This window comes from Pinus tabuliformis, chromosome 2_2 (assembly GCF_031772625.1).
Source record: "Pinus tabuliformis cultivar Carrire ecotype Pingquan chromosome 2_2, CPIR1, whole genome shotgun sequence".
Taxonomy (NCBI): Eukaryota; Viridiplantae; Streptophyta; class Pinopsida; order Pinales; family Pinaceae; genus Pinus; species Pinus tabuliformis.
Window position 1 is genome coordinate 877,282,898 of NC_142300.1, and position 18,360 is coordinate 877,301,257.

General features: G+C 34.1%; 1 protein-coding gene across 1 annotated transcript; it reads left to right on the forward strand.

The window, feature by feature from the left end:
- The first annotated feature begins 246 nt into the window (after positions 1-246).
- On the forward strand, positions 247-5,857 carry LOC149195796 (putative multidrug resistance protein). Its single transcript, XM_089408819.1, has 8 exons — positions 247-661; positions 776-830; positions 920-1,098; positions 1,865-2,325; positions 2,428-2,968; positions 3,196-4,074; positions 4,182-5,179; positions 5,281-5,857. The coding sequence occupies exons 1-8, from the start codon at positions 467-469 to the stop codon at positions 5,642-5,644; spliced, it is 3,672 nt and encodes a 1,223-aa protein (XP_089264945.1). The 5' UTR covers positions 247-466; the 3' UTR covers positions 5,645-5,857.
- Positions 5,858-18,360: the final 12,503 nt, after the last annotated feature.

An 18,360-nucleotide genomic window follows, 5' to 3' on the forward strand; every position in this document is an offset into this window, starting at 1 on the left:
ATATTTTAAATTATTGTAAATTTTTATGAATGTAAAGTGATGACTTTGTAGTGTCTAGATTGTTTCAAGTCACATAGCACTGTGCGAGATGCTCTCAATTTTTTCGAATCACGTGTATACCGTTGAACTTTAAAACGATAAAAACATGAAGAAATATCACAAGCAACCAGGAATTTCGGTAGTTAAAATCTCACCGTCTCCCCCACCATGAAATTCACAACAATCACATTTAACTTGGACACAAACTTATAATATCACGAGAATTATATTCAAAATTGAAGGAGAAGATCAATCAGTCTCTGTATTAAGGGAGTGATAGTATAAATAAGTGATTGTTGCACACAATCGGTAGATTCAAACTGTCAAGAAGCTTAATATCATCCCAATTTCTGTCGTTGGGCTGATAGCTGGTTGTGTTAATACAGAGGCGTAAGTGAGGAGATCGAATAACTGAAAAGGCAACAACATGCCAATATGGATGATTTTCAGGTATGCCGATTGTGCAGATGTTTTGATGATGCTGTTTGGCACCTTGGGTTCTATTGCTGACGGATCTCTGGGCGGCGCTGGCGTCTTGATCATCCTGAGCCGACTAATAAATAGTCTCGGATCTGATTCTCCGGATCTGGACCATGGTGATTTCGTGAATTCAATCAACAAGGTAAAACCTTTGCAGAAATTTTAATTCTGAGTTTTTTATTGTTAATTTTGTTAATTTATTTCTGAGTTTTATATTATCAGTTCGGTTCATTGATACTGTGTCGTTTTGATGCAGCAAATAGTGCCCTTTCTGTATTTGGCAGCTGGGGTATGGATTGCAGCATTTCTAGGTACTTTCAAGCTATTTACTTTGTTTATTCTTTAACGATATGATGTATAGGAGGGTTTAATGCTGAGCAATTTATTGAACATTTTTCAGAGGGTTTCTGCTGGACAAGGACGGGAGAAAGACAAGCGTCTCTGCTGCGCAAAATTTACTTGAGAGCTGTTCTCAGACAGGACGTTGCATTTTACGATACCAGCCGCACACATATTGCTGAGGTCGTCAACAGTGTTTACAACGACACCCTCGTCATACAGGATGCCCTCAGTGAAAAGGTCTGACTCCTGCTGCATCCATATTTTAGTTGTTTAAGTTGTAACAGATAGATAAATTTATTTATTTTTATAAGATAATTAAGTGGTGGGTATCATGGGATGTTAGGGTTTTCAGTTTTTATAGAATTTTAAATTTTATTGGGGATATCTTTTGGACATTGCCAATTGTGATAGTGGTTTTAGTTGCAATTGATGATAAATTTGTTTATTTTTTTGGTATAATTGAGTGGTTAGTATAAAAAAAGTTTATTGTTTTTATAATTTTAAATTTTATTAGTAACATCTTTTGAGTATTATGCAAATTTGATTGAAGACATTTGTTTGCGCATTAAACAATGCCATTTTAATGTCACAAGGATCAAGGATCAGATTGCTCTCCCAAATTTATATGAAATAATTGAGTGACTGGTATAATAAGATGTCGTAGTTTTTATGTAGTTTCCAGTTTTATTCGAGACATCCTTGTGCATCTTGATAAGTATCAAGAAATAAGCGCCCACACTAACAAAATATAAATATTAGCTATTGCTATAAGAGTTGGCTAGTTACGATTGTAAAATATAAAAATATTTCACAATTTTGTTGTGAAGGGGTTGCAGTCACAAATCATACATTTGAGAATTTTGCTATGAAGGGTTTACAGTCACAAATCATTGATCTCTCAGGATAGGCTATTCCGTTTTAGAAAGTATCTTAACTGAGATAGTGTTCATAGATAGTTATAGGTGGGTGGATTCTAATATATGTCTTTTGGGAGGGTTTTCAGGTTCCGAATTTCATCATGAATTTGTCAAATTTCATTGCCTGCTATGCGGCCAGTTTATATTTGTCATGGAAATTGGCGCTGGTGACACTACCCCTAGCAAGTTTACTAATCGTAGCAGGACTTCTTTACGGTCGAACGCTGATAAGGATAGCGAAAAAGATGCACACAGAGTATAGTCGGTGTAATATAATTGCGGAGCAAGCCGTTTCTTCTATTCGAACAGTCTATTCTTTCGTTGGAGAAGCAAAGGCTATGGCAAATTTTTCATCTGCACTTGATGCAACAGTGAAACTTGGGCTTAAACAAGGGCTGGCAAAAGGGATTGCCATAGGTGGCAACGGATCAGTAAGTTTTGTCTTGTGGGCATTCATTTCATGGTATGGAAGCAGATTGGTGATGAATCACGATGTGAGTGGTGGGAAGATTTTTGGTGTAGGCTACTGCATAATCCTCGGTGGACTGTAAGTCTTAATACATTTACTCATATTTCTTTAGTTATTGTAATTTTATTTGCTCCTCATTTATTCCTTACCTGAAAACATAACAATTGTTCTCAAACTCAGGTCTCTGGCTAGCGGGCTTCCAAATCTCAAGTACTTTTCCGAGGCAGGCGTTGCTGCTATTCGTATATTTAAGATGATTGACAGAGTACCAGAGATAGATTCAGAGGATGTGAAAGGAAAAGTATTGGAAAAGGTCTCTGGGGAGATTGAATTTCGGAACGTTCAATTTGCGTATCCATCCAGACCAGATAGCATGATATTTCAAAATTTTTGTCTCACTATTTCTGCACGGGAAACAGTGGCTTTAGTGGGTGGCAGTGGATCTGGAAAATCGACAGCCATTTCATTATTAGAACGGTTCTACGATCCACTTAAAGGAGAGGTTCTTCTGGATGGAGAGAATATCAAAGGTCTGCAACTGAAATGGCTGCGTAGCCAAATTGGGCTAGTTAGTCAAGAACCTGCTCTGTTCGCCACTTCCATTCGAGAGAATATTTTGTTTGGAAAGGATGATGCAACTATGGATGAAATCATTCGTGCTGCAAAAGCTTCCAATGCCCACAATTTCATTAGCCAACTCCCAAAAGGCTATGACACACAGGTGCTCTTTCAGAAATTTTAGAAACACAATTCAAAGGAATAGTTATATTTTGTTACCGAAAAATAGTTTAATTTAAGTGGATTGTAGAATTTTGGAATATTCTGGAATTTCATTAATCAGAATGGATTGAAGTGCTAAGTTAATTTTTTGTATATTCCAAAAATCTACAAATCTGGAATAAAGATAAGGATGCCCTAAACTTCATTTTCTGATCTTTCCTAATACAGGTAGGAGAAAGTGGAGTGCAAATGTCAGGAGGGCAAAAGCAGAGAATAGCCATAGCTAGAGCTATGCTGAAAAACCCCTCCATTTTGCTTTTGGACGAGGCTACCAGTGCCCTAGACGCAGAATCAGAGAAGATTGTTCAGGACGCTCTTGGTACAGCTTCTATTGGGCGCACTACGGTGGTTGTGGCTCATCGTCTTTCCACTGTTCAGGGAGCTCATAAGATTGCGGTAATGCAAAAAGGTGAAGTCGTTGAATTTGGTGCACACCATGAACTGATTTGTAAACCAGATGGGGCATATACAGCGTTATTGCAACTACAGCAGAAGGCACCGTCCCATGATACTAACGGTGCATCAAACTCTTCAATGTCATCAGAAATAACCAAATCCCCAGCTACTTCAAGCAGATCACCAGCTACTTCAAATCAATTTGATAATTGCATATCCGACATGGAACAAGAAGAAGATCTAAGAGTTAAGGGAGAGTCCAGAGCTTCATTTCTCAGGTTGCTTGCATTGAATGCTCCAGAATGGAAGCAAACTCTCATGGGCTGTGTAGGAGCCTTTGGATATGCAGCAACTCAAATAGCTTATTCCGTCACTGTGGCAAGCATGATTTCTGCGCTCTTTCTCAAAGACAAGGACAAGATCAAATCTAAAGTAGGAATTTATTGCGTTCTTTTTATAGCCCTAGCAGTGCATGTTTTTGCAGTGAATTTGGTTCAACATTATAACTTCGCAGTGGTGGGTGAGTTTCTAGCAAAAAGGATCCGCCAAAGAATGCTTTCAAAAATTCTTACATTCGAAGTTGGCTGGTTCGATCTAGACCAAAATTCCAGTGGAGCTGTTTGCTCAAAGCTGGCCAAGGAAGCTAATGTGGTAAATATCTAATTTCCATTAGATTTGTTTTCAACATTTTTATCTATCTCCAACAAATCTAGTACTTGTCAATCATTTAACATTGTGAAAGGCCTATTTGTATGCAGGTAAGATCCTTGGTAGGGGATCGTGTTTCTCTTCTAGTGGAGTGTCTCTCTGGAGTAATTATAACTGTGACTCTAGGAATGTTGGTAGCCTGGAGACTTGCTATTGTCTTGATCGCTGTGCAGCCGCTGATGGTGCTTTGTTTCTACACTAGAAACGTCCTCCTTAAAAGTGTTTCGGGTAAGTCTATTAAAGCGCAGAATCAAGGCAGCCAAGCAGCCTTTGAATGTGTCACGCATCATAAAACCATAGCAGCCTTTTGCTCTCAACAGAAAATTATTAACATTTTTGACACCACACAAGCAGGCCCACGCAGAGAGATGAATAAGCAGTCATGGTATGCAGGATTGGCCCTGGGAACTTCTAAGTTTCTGGAAATATGCTATTGGCCTTTCGAGTTTTGGTATGGAGGAAGGCTTATGGCCCAGAGGGTTATCAATTTCCATGGTTTTTTGCTGAACCATTTTATTTTTGGAAGATTGGGTCGAATGATAGCTGATGCTGGAAGTATGACTTCGGACCTGGCCAAGGGTTCTGATGCGGTCACGTCTGTGTTTGAAATTCTGGATAGAAAGAGCCTTATAAACCCAGATGACCATGATGGGGTTAACCCTCAGAAAGTCCAGGGCGCTATAGAGCTGAAAGATGTGGACTTTGCTTATCCAGCGCGGCCAAATGCCATGATCTTGAGAAACTTTTTTCTGAAAATCAATGCAGGGAGCAGCATGGCACTAGTTGGAAAGAGTGGGTGTGGTAAGTCCACCATCATTGGACTGATAGAAAGATTCTACGATCCACTGAAAGGGACGGTACTCGTTGATGGGCGAGATATCAGGAGCTTCAATTTGCGGTCTTTGAGAGAACACATAGCTCTTGTAGGGCAGGAGCCAACTCTGTTTGCTGGGAGCATCCGGGAGAACATTGCCTATGGTAAAGAGAACGCAACTGAGGCGGAGATAATAGATGCTGCCAAGGCTGCCAATGCCCATGAATTCATTTCGTAAGTTGGCTGAACTAAACTCGTTAACTATAATTTCACTTGTAAACTTTTCTCTTTAAGTGTTATTAATGAATGGTGTGAATTGTGAATATATACTGCAGGTGCTTGAAGGATGGATATGAAACCAACGCAGGGAACAGGGGAACGCAGTTGTCTGGGGGCCAGAAACAAAGAATAGCGATAGCAAGGGCAATTATAAAGAATCCAAGCATCTTGCTTTTGGACGAGGCAACCAGTGCATTGGATGCTCATTCGGAGATGGTGGTTCAGGAGGCATTAGATCGAGTGACGGTGGGACGAACGACTGTAATTGTAGCTCATCGATTGGCCTCAATTCGGAATGCAGAGTGCATAGCAGTTATTGAGAAAGGGAGCGTTGTCGAGCAGGGAAGTCACACCCATCTCATGACCAAAGGTGAAGGCGGTGCATATTTTGGTCTTGTTAAGCTGCAGCAACAGCACTAGGCAATCATATTCAAATTCTAAGAAACCTATGTTCTGACCATGAAATGTTAGGCAACGGGTTGAGGTCTATTCATGTTTCTGGTTCGAGGATGCAAACGTCTCGTGAGTTACCATTTTCTAGAGAAGGTTGTGGGACAACAACATCAGTCTCTCTATATATAGCTTGTTTTTAAATGAATAAATGCATGCCAAATGTAATTTACAAGAAGATAATTGATCGGTTTTAGATTTTCAATTTGATTGTGATGTTTAATTGTAAAATGCATTTCTTAGTGTAGATTCAGCACCATAGAAATCCTAAAGCGTTTGAACTCAAATTTGTAATTTCCACATATAGCTACCAAATTTACAACAAAACTCACCAAAAAATACTTGCGTAAAATTTACAACATCGTTTTATATACGTTACAAGGTAGGGCTGTCATTTCAAGCCCAACTGTGTTCGAAGTAGTCACCAACAAATTCCTAATCGGCCTCTTGCCTGTCATCCCGAGTACTTTTTCTTTCCAAAGAAAGTCTCACCTGTCGAAATCTGGTGTCTTGTCGCAGGAATCTCAAACATATTGAAAAATATATCCCTTGTCGTAACGATTTAAAGTATCAATTTTCTAATACATGTAAATTGCGTCCAGCTAAGATTCCCCGATTACATTAGCTTTGAAGACGCGTTGTCTAACGAAGCTACTTTCACGAAAAATTGTATGCTAAAATATCACCTTTCAGTATATGTTCTATAAGGGGAGAAATGTACCCCTTTTAATATTATGTACACAGTCTTGCTTATTCGTATTTAAAATCGATGTATTTTTTTATTTACATTATTTATTATTAATTTTTAATAAAAATAAAATGAAGGGTGTATTGATTATTTTATAATAGAGATTACAAGTTATAGAGAAATATCTATGAAGTTATTTAAAAAAAATTTGTAAACTTGAGCTTTTAATGGTATTGTTTCTCATTCATTTATTTAATTTTTAGATAAAATTAAAATTCTAATTGAAAAAGGACTAGATAGTGTGAGCATATTCACACATATTGTAAACTAAACATTGCTAAAGAATAATAAAGAAACGGTAAAAAAGAGAAAATAAATAAAATATTTTTTCAGTTTGGGATTCCATAATAAATATTAATTTTTATTTGAGTTGATCTTTTGTATTTTTAATAACTACTCTATGTGTGGATTTTTATTTATTTATTGAGACAAGCATTCCCACATATATTGTTAGAGGATCATTCATAGTTATAACATTTATGATTACATAAATAACTCTTATTTACTCTCTATTTTTTAATCATGTTTTAGTTAACAATTCTCACAGGAATTGGCTGAATAGCCAGATGTACTCAACTTTTCATTAATAAAACCAACCTTTTTGAGCCATTTTATAGTGAATACTTTTCTGAAATTTGTACTTGTATTTATGAACACTTTATGTTAAAAATTGCAAGTACATTTGAGTTATAATTTTCAGTTTGATACATACCTTTATGTTCTACTAGCTAACATGGTGTTTTCATAAGTTCACTCATAAATTTATCTTTTTTTTGTTAATATATTTATTTAATTACTGTTGCATTTTATCTCTTTTGTACATACCTTTTTTCTCGCTGAAATTTGTATCAAAATGTATATACTTTCTTTTGTTTTAGTTAACATTTTTGTAAATAAAAAAATAAACAAGATAACATTAATGGCATAGAAAGCTAGGCCAATTTCCATTATCTCACTTGCCTTCCGATTCAATTTCCATTATCTTACTTGCCTTCCGATTCAATTTCCATTATCTCACTTGCCTTTGATTCAAGGACATATAGGACATAATGGACATATATTAGAAACGACAACTAACAAATGTATGAAATTTTAATCCCTCTTACTCAAAATGTCACAATCTTAAACATATTATAAAATAAGTTATAGTGAAAACGCTAAACAAACATGTCTGAGACTAATTTTGGGAGCATTCAGGAACACTAAGTTCCATAGGGTATATCTCAGAAAGTATAAAGAACCAATATATAAAATATTGATCACATGAATCTAGAGATCTTGCCTCCATCTCCTCAAAATTTTGCAATTTGGAACATCCCATTAGATCATTTATAGAAAAATCCTAAGATGACTCATTTGATGCACATTTCATAACCAATCACAAACCCTAACTCCCACAAATTATATCTTTGAAGGTATAGTAAACTTCTTAAATCAAATTTTCCATCAATATCTCCTCCATATGATCAATTTTTCACCATTTGAAGTAACACAAAATAAATTTATAATGAAAATACCAAGATGACTTGTTCAATCTGGAAATTGCTTTGTTTTTTCTCACGCATGCATGCCTTTCAATGCTCTCTCCCTTTATATGTTATCACAACACTTAGTGAAAATACATGTTGATTAAAATGATCACATCAATTCATTAATCAAATAATCAATTTTTCCTTTTTAGTTTACTTTTCCAAATACCATGGGATACCTAAACCATTGGTTTGAAACCATCATTTCACTTTCTTACTTCTCCACTTTCATTAGTATCTAAATTTATTTTTTTTCTCTCACCCTTTATGGCCCAACAATTTCTCCTTAAATTTTGAGGTAATAATTTTTTTAATGTTATCTTTATACCATCTTCCATCGAGTGAAATGTAAGAAACCTCTTGGCTTCCATGTTGTATAACTTCTTATTATACATAACATACTTAGTCATAGCCGTGCTTTAAATGGGGGTAATGATTGTTTCAATTAGAAGGATGGTGTATGGAGTAATTTCTTTAATCTTGATTTTGTAGTTTTTAAATTGTTTTTGGATTTGTTCAATATTATTTGTGATTCTTTGGAGATACTACAACCCCAGACTTCACATCCATATAAAATACTAAGAGTGACAAGAGACTCAATAATGAGTGTTTTCTTTTTCATGTTCAAAGATCTCCTCACGTATAATTGTTTTTAAACTTATAATAAGTTTTTCATCCTCCATTTATTATTCTCTTAGTGGTATAATTCCATTTAAGCTTGTGATAGGTGTCATTTCCAAGACATTTGGATGAATCTTCCTTCAAATAGTTGTTATCATATATGAGAGTATCATACATTATTTTTTTGGATTTAATTATCATGACTTTGGTTTTGTCAGTTTTAATAGTCACAGCCATCTTGGACCAAAGCTTTTGGAGGATTCTGAATTGTTTCCAAAGATCGTAATGACTTCTCCCAAAAAAATAATATCATCGCTATAAAGAAAAAGAATTATGAATACAGCAAAGGAAGCAAAACCTACATCTTAATAATTGAATTTTATTTATGAATAGTATATTTTATATGTATAAATTTCCATAAATGTATATTCATGACATACATGACATACATCTCTAAATTGTTTCCAAATTCCATTGTGCAAGATGGGCTCAATTTTTCCCAATGACTTATCATCTTGAAATTTTAAATGATAAAAACATGAAGAAATATCCCAAGTAAGCAACCTTCTATGTAGTTATAATGGAATCACCATCAACCCACCACGAGATTCAACACAATCACATTTAAGTCATATAGAAACATATAAAATCATGAGAATTATATTAAAAAATTAATGAGAATATTAATCTTTGTATTAACAAAGTGAAACTATAAATAATTCACAAGTTCATACAATTAGTAGGATTCAATCTGTCAAGAAGCTTAATATCATCCCCATATCTATCATTGGGTTGAAAGTTGGCGTTGTTAATACATAGTGGGTGAGGAAAACGAATCACTCAAAAGGAAACAACATGCCAACATGGATGATTTTTAGATATGATGATTACACATATGTTTTCATGATGGTGTTGGGAACCTTGGTTCCATTACTGATAGATCTCTAGGTGGTGTCAGTGCCTTGATCATGCTGAGCAAATTAATAAAGAGTCTTGGATATGATACTTTAAATCTAGATTTGGACTATGTTGGTTTTGTCAATTCAATAAAAAAAAGTAATACATTCACAAATAATTAAATTCTGAGTTTTATATTGTTACTTTTGTTAAGTTATTTCTGAGCTTTATATAGTCATTTCACTTTATTGAATTAAAGTTTGAAAATGTTGTGTGCTCATGATGCAACAAATAGTTCCCCTTTTATTTTTGGCAGTTGGAGTATGGATTGTTGCATTTTTAGGTATTCTCAAGCCACTTTCCCTATTTATACTTTAACAATATAAATTGTGAGGGGTTATTGGAGATAACATACACTTAATTTGACTTCAATTAACTAGGACTATCTCCACTTGCATCAGATAGTTAACTAAAGATTGTATGGTAAATTGACTAGGACTATGTGTTAGTTTTCTTTACTTCATGTTCACATCTCTTTACATTCACTACAAGAATAATTACTATATTAGTTCATCCATATAGAATATATTTCATCTAATTGTGTTCTCTCATCAAAAAAAAATTGTGCATGAATAAAATTTATTAATTATTTTCTCTATTAGTTTTCTTTCTTTTTTTCCTTGCAAGTTTTGTTCATTGTTTTCTATCTAGATCCAACTTGTCTGGTTTACCTACAATTTCACATGGTATCAAAGCCCACAGGATATAGGAAGAAGGAGCATAAAAAATCTATTTGCATGTACTAAAGATTGGAGCTATTGGAAAGATTGGAGTTTCCACCTTCCACAATTATCATGAGCTATTAGAAACAATGAAGTTTCCACCTTCCGCAATTCCCATGCCATATAAATATTTAAAATGAAATAAAAATATTCTACTTGAGCTCATAAGTAGAGATTTTTGTCAAATATGCATGGAAATAAAGATTGTGCTAAATTTTGCGATTGAAAAATCAAAATATTTGAACCGTATGGACGAGGCCTTCAATCTCTTATTCTTTCAATTTCTATAAAATAATTATTTGATGTTGAAGCATGCATGACTCAAAATCATGTTTGGACCTCTTTGGAGAAACTCTTTGGGAAGCGATGAGATGTAGTGTCGCATCCTTGAAAAATAGCTCAACTCATTAGATCCAAGTAGTTTTGAAAACATTAAATATTTATTCAAAATGTTCCAAGCCTTGTTAGTCTAGTTGAAAGAATGTGGAATCAACAAATCCAAGAAAGAAAGAAAATTAACTCTTTCCATATTGTCAAAACTAGGTCTAGAGTATGTTAAATTTGTCTCCATTATTCACACAGTCGGGATTGCAGCACGATCAACCTGGAAGATGCCGACATTTGATGCTTTCGTTTAGTCCTTGATACATGAGCAAGATAAAGTAATAAATACGGGCACATTGAAATGTTTGAAATCCCATGCACTCTCCATGCATGAATGAGGTGAGGCCAACTTGAAATCCAATCAATAATCAAAAGGAAAAGGAAAGGAAAAATAAATCAATCCAAGAAATGGAGGCAATCCAATACATCCAAATGAATCTACCAGCTTGAAGGAAAAGAAGGGAAAGAATGGGGCAATAAAAATGCAGCTATTACAATCCAGAATAATCATGTGTGAAGAATACAATCAATCTCATCATGTAGAATATTCAACAAAATGACCTTGGTGACTACATTCAAGAGAGTTCTAAGAAGAAGTAGGGAAAAAAGAGCACCTAAAATTAGAAGGGGTGCGCATGTAATAATTGAGTCATTCTTCTCCTTATGCATGGATCATAGATTCTAGAGCTTCACATCACATGGAAACCACAAAATATGCTCTCTCATATTTAAAACCATATTTTGGTCCTCCTACTCTCATGGGAGATGATTCTCTACTATAGGTAATTAGACAAGGGAGGGTAGATCTTGGTGATGGACATTTTCAGAGTGTCTTTCAAATTTCAAAGATTTTAGTAAATCTTCTCTCTATGTATCAAATGACAAATACCAGCACCAGAAGGAGAGTTGAATTCACCCCATATTTGGTTAGCAAGTATGACATGAAAGATAACTCCAAAATTGTATTGGCAAGGGAAATTGTGAGTATTGTCTATACACTTTTTCTGAATTTGTTCCTCAATCAAATTCCACTTTACTATTTATGCATGAAAATGATGAAATTAGGATTTGGAATCAAATGTTTGGACACTTAAATTTCAAATACATGCACCAACTTATAAAATAGGGTATGATGAAAGGCCTACCTACCATAAAAATTTCTAATGGAGTTTGTGAAGAGTGTGATCTTGGAAAGCATCCAAAAGAAATGTTTGGGAAGGGAAATGCATGGAGGGCCTCCTCTCCCTTGGAGCTTGTTCACAGTGATATTATGGGGCCACTTCTAGATCATTTCATAGGAAAATGCATATATGTACTCACATTCATAGATGATTGCATGAGAAAAAATGGGTGTACTTTCTCAAACTCAATATAAAGCATTTGAGCATTTGAAGATTTTCAAAGTGCAGGAAGAAAAGTAGCCTAGAAACATGATCAAGATAATACATATAGATAATGGGGGGAGTATGTCAACAAGGATGTGTAACATCTTTGTGATGAAGCAAGAATGTAGTTGGAACAGATAGTTCCTTACACTCTACAATAGAATGAGGTAGTTGAGAGGAAGAACATGTCCCTGAAAGAAGTGATGAAATGCATGTTTTATACAAGGTCCCTTCCTTCCAAATTGTGGGTTGAGGGAATCAAATTCCTTAATATATATAAAAGAAATATCCTCCCAAATATGATACAAAAAAAGGAAAAAAAACTTTTTAAGCATGGAGTGCCATGCAACTAGAAGTTACACACTTCCACACTTTTAAATCTCATGCATGGGTTCACATTCCATCATAAAAGAGGAAAGCTTTGGAGCTTCAAAGTGAATAGTGCATCTTCTTTTGTTATCTAGATGGTGCAAAGGGATACAAACTACTGTATATTTCAACAAAAAGGGTCTTCATTGAAAGGAGTGTATTCTTTAATGAAAGTCCCCCACATGCATATAAGAAACAATATGCATAAACTTATGTGCTTCCTCCTAGAGTAGATCTAAGAGATGATGTGTCCTATCATTTACATTAGATTTTGTATCTAAGTTATGAAGTTGATTTAGAATATCATGATCATGCATGAAGATTTTGATTCCGTACCACGTTCGACACATAAGTGGTGCCTCATGAGTCATCTCTTAGATGATCCTACTGCAAGATCTCAATTTGAAGAAGCACATATTTCACCAACAATTATAGAAGTAGTTATGCCCATTAATTTCCACATGGTTCTAGCATTTTACCCTTAAACATATGAAGAAGTCGTTTGGAATCATTTATGGGAAGAAACTATGTAGGATGAGTATAACTCCCACATTAAGAACCAAACTTGGGACTTGGTTCCACTTCCTTTAGATCATAAGATTATCAAATGAAAGTGGGTCTATAGGAAAAAGAAAGAAGTGGATGGACTTGTGATTAGATATAAGGCACAGTGGATGGCCAAAATCTCTTAGTAGGTTCCTGGCATCAATTGAGATGAAACCTTTGTTCCTATGGTCAAGATGGACTCAATTTGATTAACTCTTGCCATTATAGAAGCAATAAGGTGAGAGGTTCACCACGTGGATGTGAAAAATGAATTTCTTCATAGTGATCTCAAAGATTAAACTAACATGGAGGAGACACAAAGATATGGAAGTAATTCATGTCTAGTTTGTTGTCTCAAGAAGTCTTTATATGGCCTCAAGAAGGAACCTAATGAATGGTATTCTAAAATGGATTCATATTTACTCTCTCAAGATTTCGTTCAATGTAAATATCAATTCAATGTAAATAATAATTTAAATCATTCAATGTAAATCTCAATGGCTTCATATTTACTCTCGCAATATTTCATTCAATGTAAACATGATCTAAATGTTTATATGCTATGAACAATCGACTCTATGTTGCTCATGGTGCTCTATGTAGATGATCTACTAATCACAGGTAGTTTATCCTCAACCATTGCTATAGTTAAAACCACCTTTCATGATAGGTTTTACATGAAAAATATGGGTATGTTACACTTCTTCCTTGAATTATAAATCAACTATAATGATTCAAGAATCAAAATTTCTCAATCCAAGTATGGGAGAGATCTCTTAATTCACTTTCACATAACCGACTGCAAGTTAGCAACTACACCTTTCTTATTTTGGGTACACCTTTAGGATGGAAAGCATATGCCATTGGTTGATTGAATCATTATGTCCAAGGAACCTTCAGATATGGGATTAATTATGTATCAAGATGTACTTCGGACTTCATTGGCCACACTGATTCATATTGGGTTGGAGATAACATTTATCACAAGTCCACTTCGGGATATGTTCTAAATTTCGGTTCTTACCCCATTTGTTGGTCCAACAAAAAGTAATCTACAATTATTTATCATAGGCAAGGGCCAAATAAAAAGGTCCAATCAACATTTCCATTCATGTCATTTTCTTGTATAACTTCATCACTAAAATTCATATCATATATGATAGTTTGAATCTCATCTGTTACGACAATCAAATAACACTTATTTTTTTTAGAGATCCAATGCAACGATAACAAGAAAAGCACATTGAGATCCACATGTACATGATGGAGTCATCGACCCACTATATTGTCCTAGTTCTGAATAGACTTCTGACATCTTCACAAAGACTTTAACTAAACACATGTTTCACTTTCCACAAACCACCTTGGGATGAAGGACATAACTACCTAACAATTGTATTTCTTTTTTTGTAATGTATTTCGACACAGGGTTTTGTTCCCATGTGGTTTTCCCTCTCTCCTCTTGTTGTAGTTATTCTATGTAACTTAGATGCATTGTAAAATGGATACTTTACATGTATTCTTGTCATGACCCTTTCATTTTGTTATCTCTATTACTGCTTCAAAAGGATTATTGGATACAACATACACTTAATTGTAGTACAATTAACTAGGACTATCTCCACTTGAATGAGATAGTTAACCGATGACTGCATGGCTATTTAACTAGGGCTATGCCTCAATTTTCTTTAGTGCATATTTACATTTCACTCGATTCAATACTAGACTCACTATAATATTAGTTCAACCGTATGGAATATATTTCATTGAGTTGTATTCTCTTATCATTTTCTTTTATGTTCATGAATAGAATCAATTAATTCTTTTCTCTATCGATTTTCTTTCTTCTTTATTTCAAGTTTTGTTCATTGTTTTCTAGCTAGATCCAAGATATGCATGTTTAGCTACAATTTCATAAGGGTTTGATGTTGAGGAATTTGTTGGACATTATTTCTCCTCGGGTTTCTATTGGACAAAGAAGAGGGAAAGAAAAGCATCTTTGTTGCTTATATTGTACTTGAGAGTTGTTCTCAAACAATATGTCATATTTTTTGGTACTAACCACACACATATTGCTGAGGTGGTTAATAATATTTATAGTGACACCCTCATCATATAGGATGCCCTCAGTGAAAATTTCCAATTCCATCTGCATCCACCATTGCAAAACAGTGGTTGAAGTACCAATAGATACCAATTTCATTATTTGCCGAGGAGTTCCTTTTGAACTCAAAGGATTGATTTCTAAGGATAGTTTATTCATTCTTAAAAATTCAATTAGCCGAGTTAGTGTCCATATATAGTTATAGCTATATCAATTATAATATATCTCGTCTAGGTGTTAGAATATTGGAAATTATCATTCACATAATGAATCCACATGGATATATTTGTTTTCCCTGTAATAAGTATGATGAGAAGTGTAATTCTATTCTTGATCTTATAATAAAAGAATCTTTAGATAATGGAAAATAACAAACTCAATAGAACTTTTGTATGTGAGAAGATAATGGTATAAGGGGTTGATCTATTATTCTCGAGCATACACTTATTCGAGTTCAACATGATTTCTTCATTATGTATTTGTGTTACAAGTCAAAACATGGTTAGAGAAATTATGTTTCAATAACACTACATACGTTCGATCCAAATCTAGTAGCATATTATGATTATCTTAGAATATAGATGGTGTGGGGACATATTAGTGATCTTTGTTAGAGTTGTTGTAGCTGCTGAAACAATTATTTTATCAACTAATGGCATTGTATCATATGATAATTTTTTATTGATGAATTTAATTTGTTGAAATGATGATAAGGCATCATATAAATCTGTATATCTATTCCTATCCAAAAGAAATTATATCTTAGAAGATATATCTATTCTATATGACTAGAGTCTATCAAAATCTCTATAGTATTACGGTCGATCAAAAATGTGATTGATCCATATCAAACTCATTATGAAAATTATGTGTCATTATTGGACCATATTTGGGGTGATGTCAAGGGATAAAAATGATAAAAATATCTTTGTCCCATTGACGAAATACATATCGATTTTAAATATAATTGGGATTACAATTATTGGTTCATTTTATATTCATAATATCCCATTATTAGCCATGTTTATTGGGCATGTATTACAATATTTGGTTGTATTCTCTTATCAAGTTGAATCTTTTTACTAACTAATGGAGAATCAATGGCACATTTGGTCAAAATTTATGATACATGTATTGGTTGTGCCCAATGCGTATGATATTTTCCCACATATGTATTGGAAATGATACCTTGGGAAGGATGTAGAGCTAGTCAAATTCCTTATGCTTCAAGAATAGAAGACTTTGCAGGTTATAAGCAATGTGAATCTTCTTGTCCCACAAATTTATGGAGTGTGCGTGTTTATTTATGGCACGAGACAACATGAAATATGGGTCTAGATTACTGATTAAATGCACAATAAAAATTGTTAAATCCATCTCATATTTTTTCTTTCTTTTTTCCTCCAATGATAAAAACCCATGTTTGATATCTTGGATCAAGTATATGTTTTTATAGATAGATGGAAAGTATCTTCTATAATGAGTGAATAATGACGAAATTACCTTGGATCGACCAACAATATTTGTTGGTTTCCCTGTATCTATGGGTTCCTTATATTTGCAGGTTCCTCAATCCCATTATTTGCCACCCATAGAAGGAGGGAATGATCTAATTTGATGGTATACTTTAGGTTTTTGTTTACTGTAACTCCTTTGCATTACATGTACATTCCATCCATTACCATTTCCAATTCAATTTCTAATTTGATAATTCATTGATCCAATTGAAAGAACAAAGAGTTTAACTTGATAAATCATAATTATTTTCATTGGAGATTGGGAATTGATGGACTTTCCATCATACCTATTTGGCAGGGATTCTTATCACTTTGGCCATTTCAGTTACTTGGCCAGTTACCCAAAATACTTGATTGTTGAAATTACTAAAAATAACAATATATAGTGGCCAAATAGATCATATGATCCTCAATATATTATACTCTTCATTCCTATGCAGGAACCAAAATCAATTTCGTTCACCCACTTCTATTCATATGGAGGGAAGGGGGGAAAGACATTTCTATTTGGACAGAATGCACTATGAGTAGTTCTATCTTTCCGTTAATTAGAACTTTAGGTATAGGTCTTTAGGGATCTCATAGACCAACATTAGGTTCATGAATATTGAATGTTATCATGCACATAATGAATCCACCTAGATATCATTTTCATTCCTCTAATAAGTATGATGAGAAGTATAATTCTATTCTTGATCTTATAATAGAAGAATCATTAATAAAGGAAAATAACAAACTCAATAAAACTTTGTATCTGAGAAGATAAAATTATAAGGGGTTGATCTATTATGCTCAAAATAACAAACTCAATTGAAATTTTGTATCTGAGAAGATAAAAATATAAGGGGTTGATCTATAATGCTCAAACAAAATAGTAGTTGAAGTTGAAATTGATAACAAGTTCATTCTTACCGAGGACTTTCCTTTTGAAATATAAGAATTGATTTCTCACAATAGGATCCATACATAGTTATAGCTAGATGGATTCTAATTTATCTCGTATGGGAGAGTTTTAGGTTTACCAATTTCTTCAATCATTTGTCAAATTTCATTTGCGACGAGATTATATTTTCCATGGAAGTTGGCGTTGGTGACATTACCCTTAGCCAGTTTACCAATTCTAGTAGGAGTACTTTATGGTTGAACTTTGATAATGATAGCGAAAATAAGCACACATAATATAATTCACATCGTATAATTGTAGAGAAAGTGATTTCTTCTATTACAACCATTTATTCTTTTGTTGAAACAAAGGCTATGGTAAAATTTTCATATGTATTTGAAGCAACAGTAAAACTTGGGCTTAAGCAAGGGCTCGTAAACGAGATTTTCAAAGGTGGAAATGGATCAATGAGCTTTGTCTTGTGGACATTCATTTCATCATATGGAAGCAGGTTGTTGATGAATAACAATGCGATTTGGGGAAATATTTTTGGTGTAGGCTACTAGATAATGTTGGGTGGACTGTAAGTCTCAATACATTTACTCATATTTATTTGGTTATTGTAATTTTATTCACCCCTCATCTATTGCTTTGTTGAACGGTGTAACAATTGCTCCCAAACTCAAGTCTCTGGCTAGCGCACTTCCAAATCTGAAGTTATTTTTTGATGTAGACATTACTTATATTCATATATTTAATATGATTGACAGAGTACTATACATAGAATCACAGGTCAAGAAAGGAAAACTATTGGAACAAGTCTCTGGGGAAGTCGAATTTTAGAGCATTCAATTTGCATATCCATGCAGACCAAATAGAATGATATTTAACAATTTTTGTCTCACTATTCCTACACCCAAA

Coding starts and splice junctions, on each gene's coding strand:
- LOC149195796 (XM_089408819.1), top strand. CDS start 467: ATGCCAATATGGATGATTTTCAGGTATGCCGATTGTGCAGATGTTTTG. Junction 831..919: donor ATGGATTGCAGCATTTCTAG/GTACTTTCAAGC, acceptor AACATTTTTCAG/AGGGTTTCTGCTGGACAAGG. Junction 4,075..4,181: donor TGGCCAAGGAAGCTAATGTG/GTAAATATCTAA, acceptor ATTTGTATGCAG/GTAAGATCCTTGGTAGGGGA.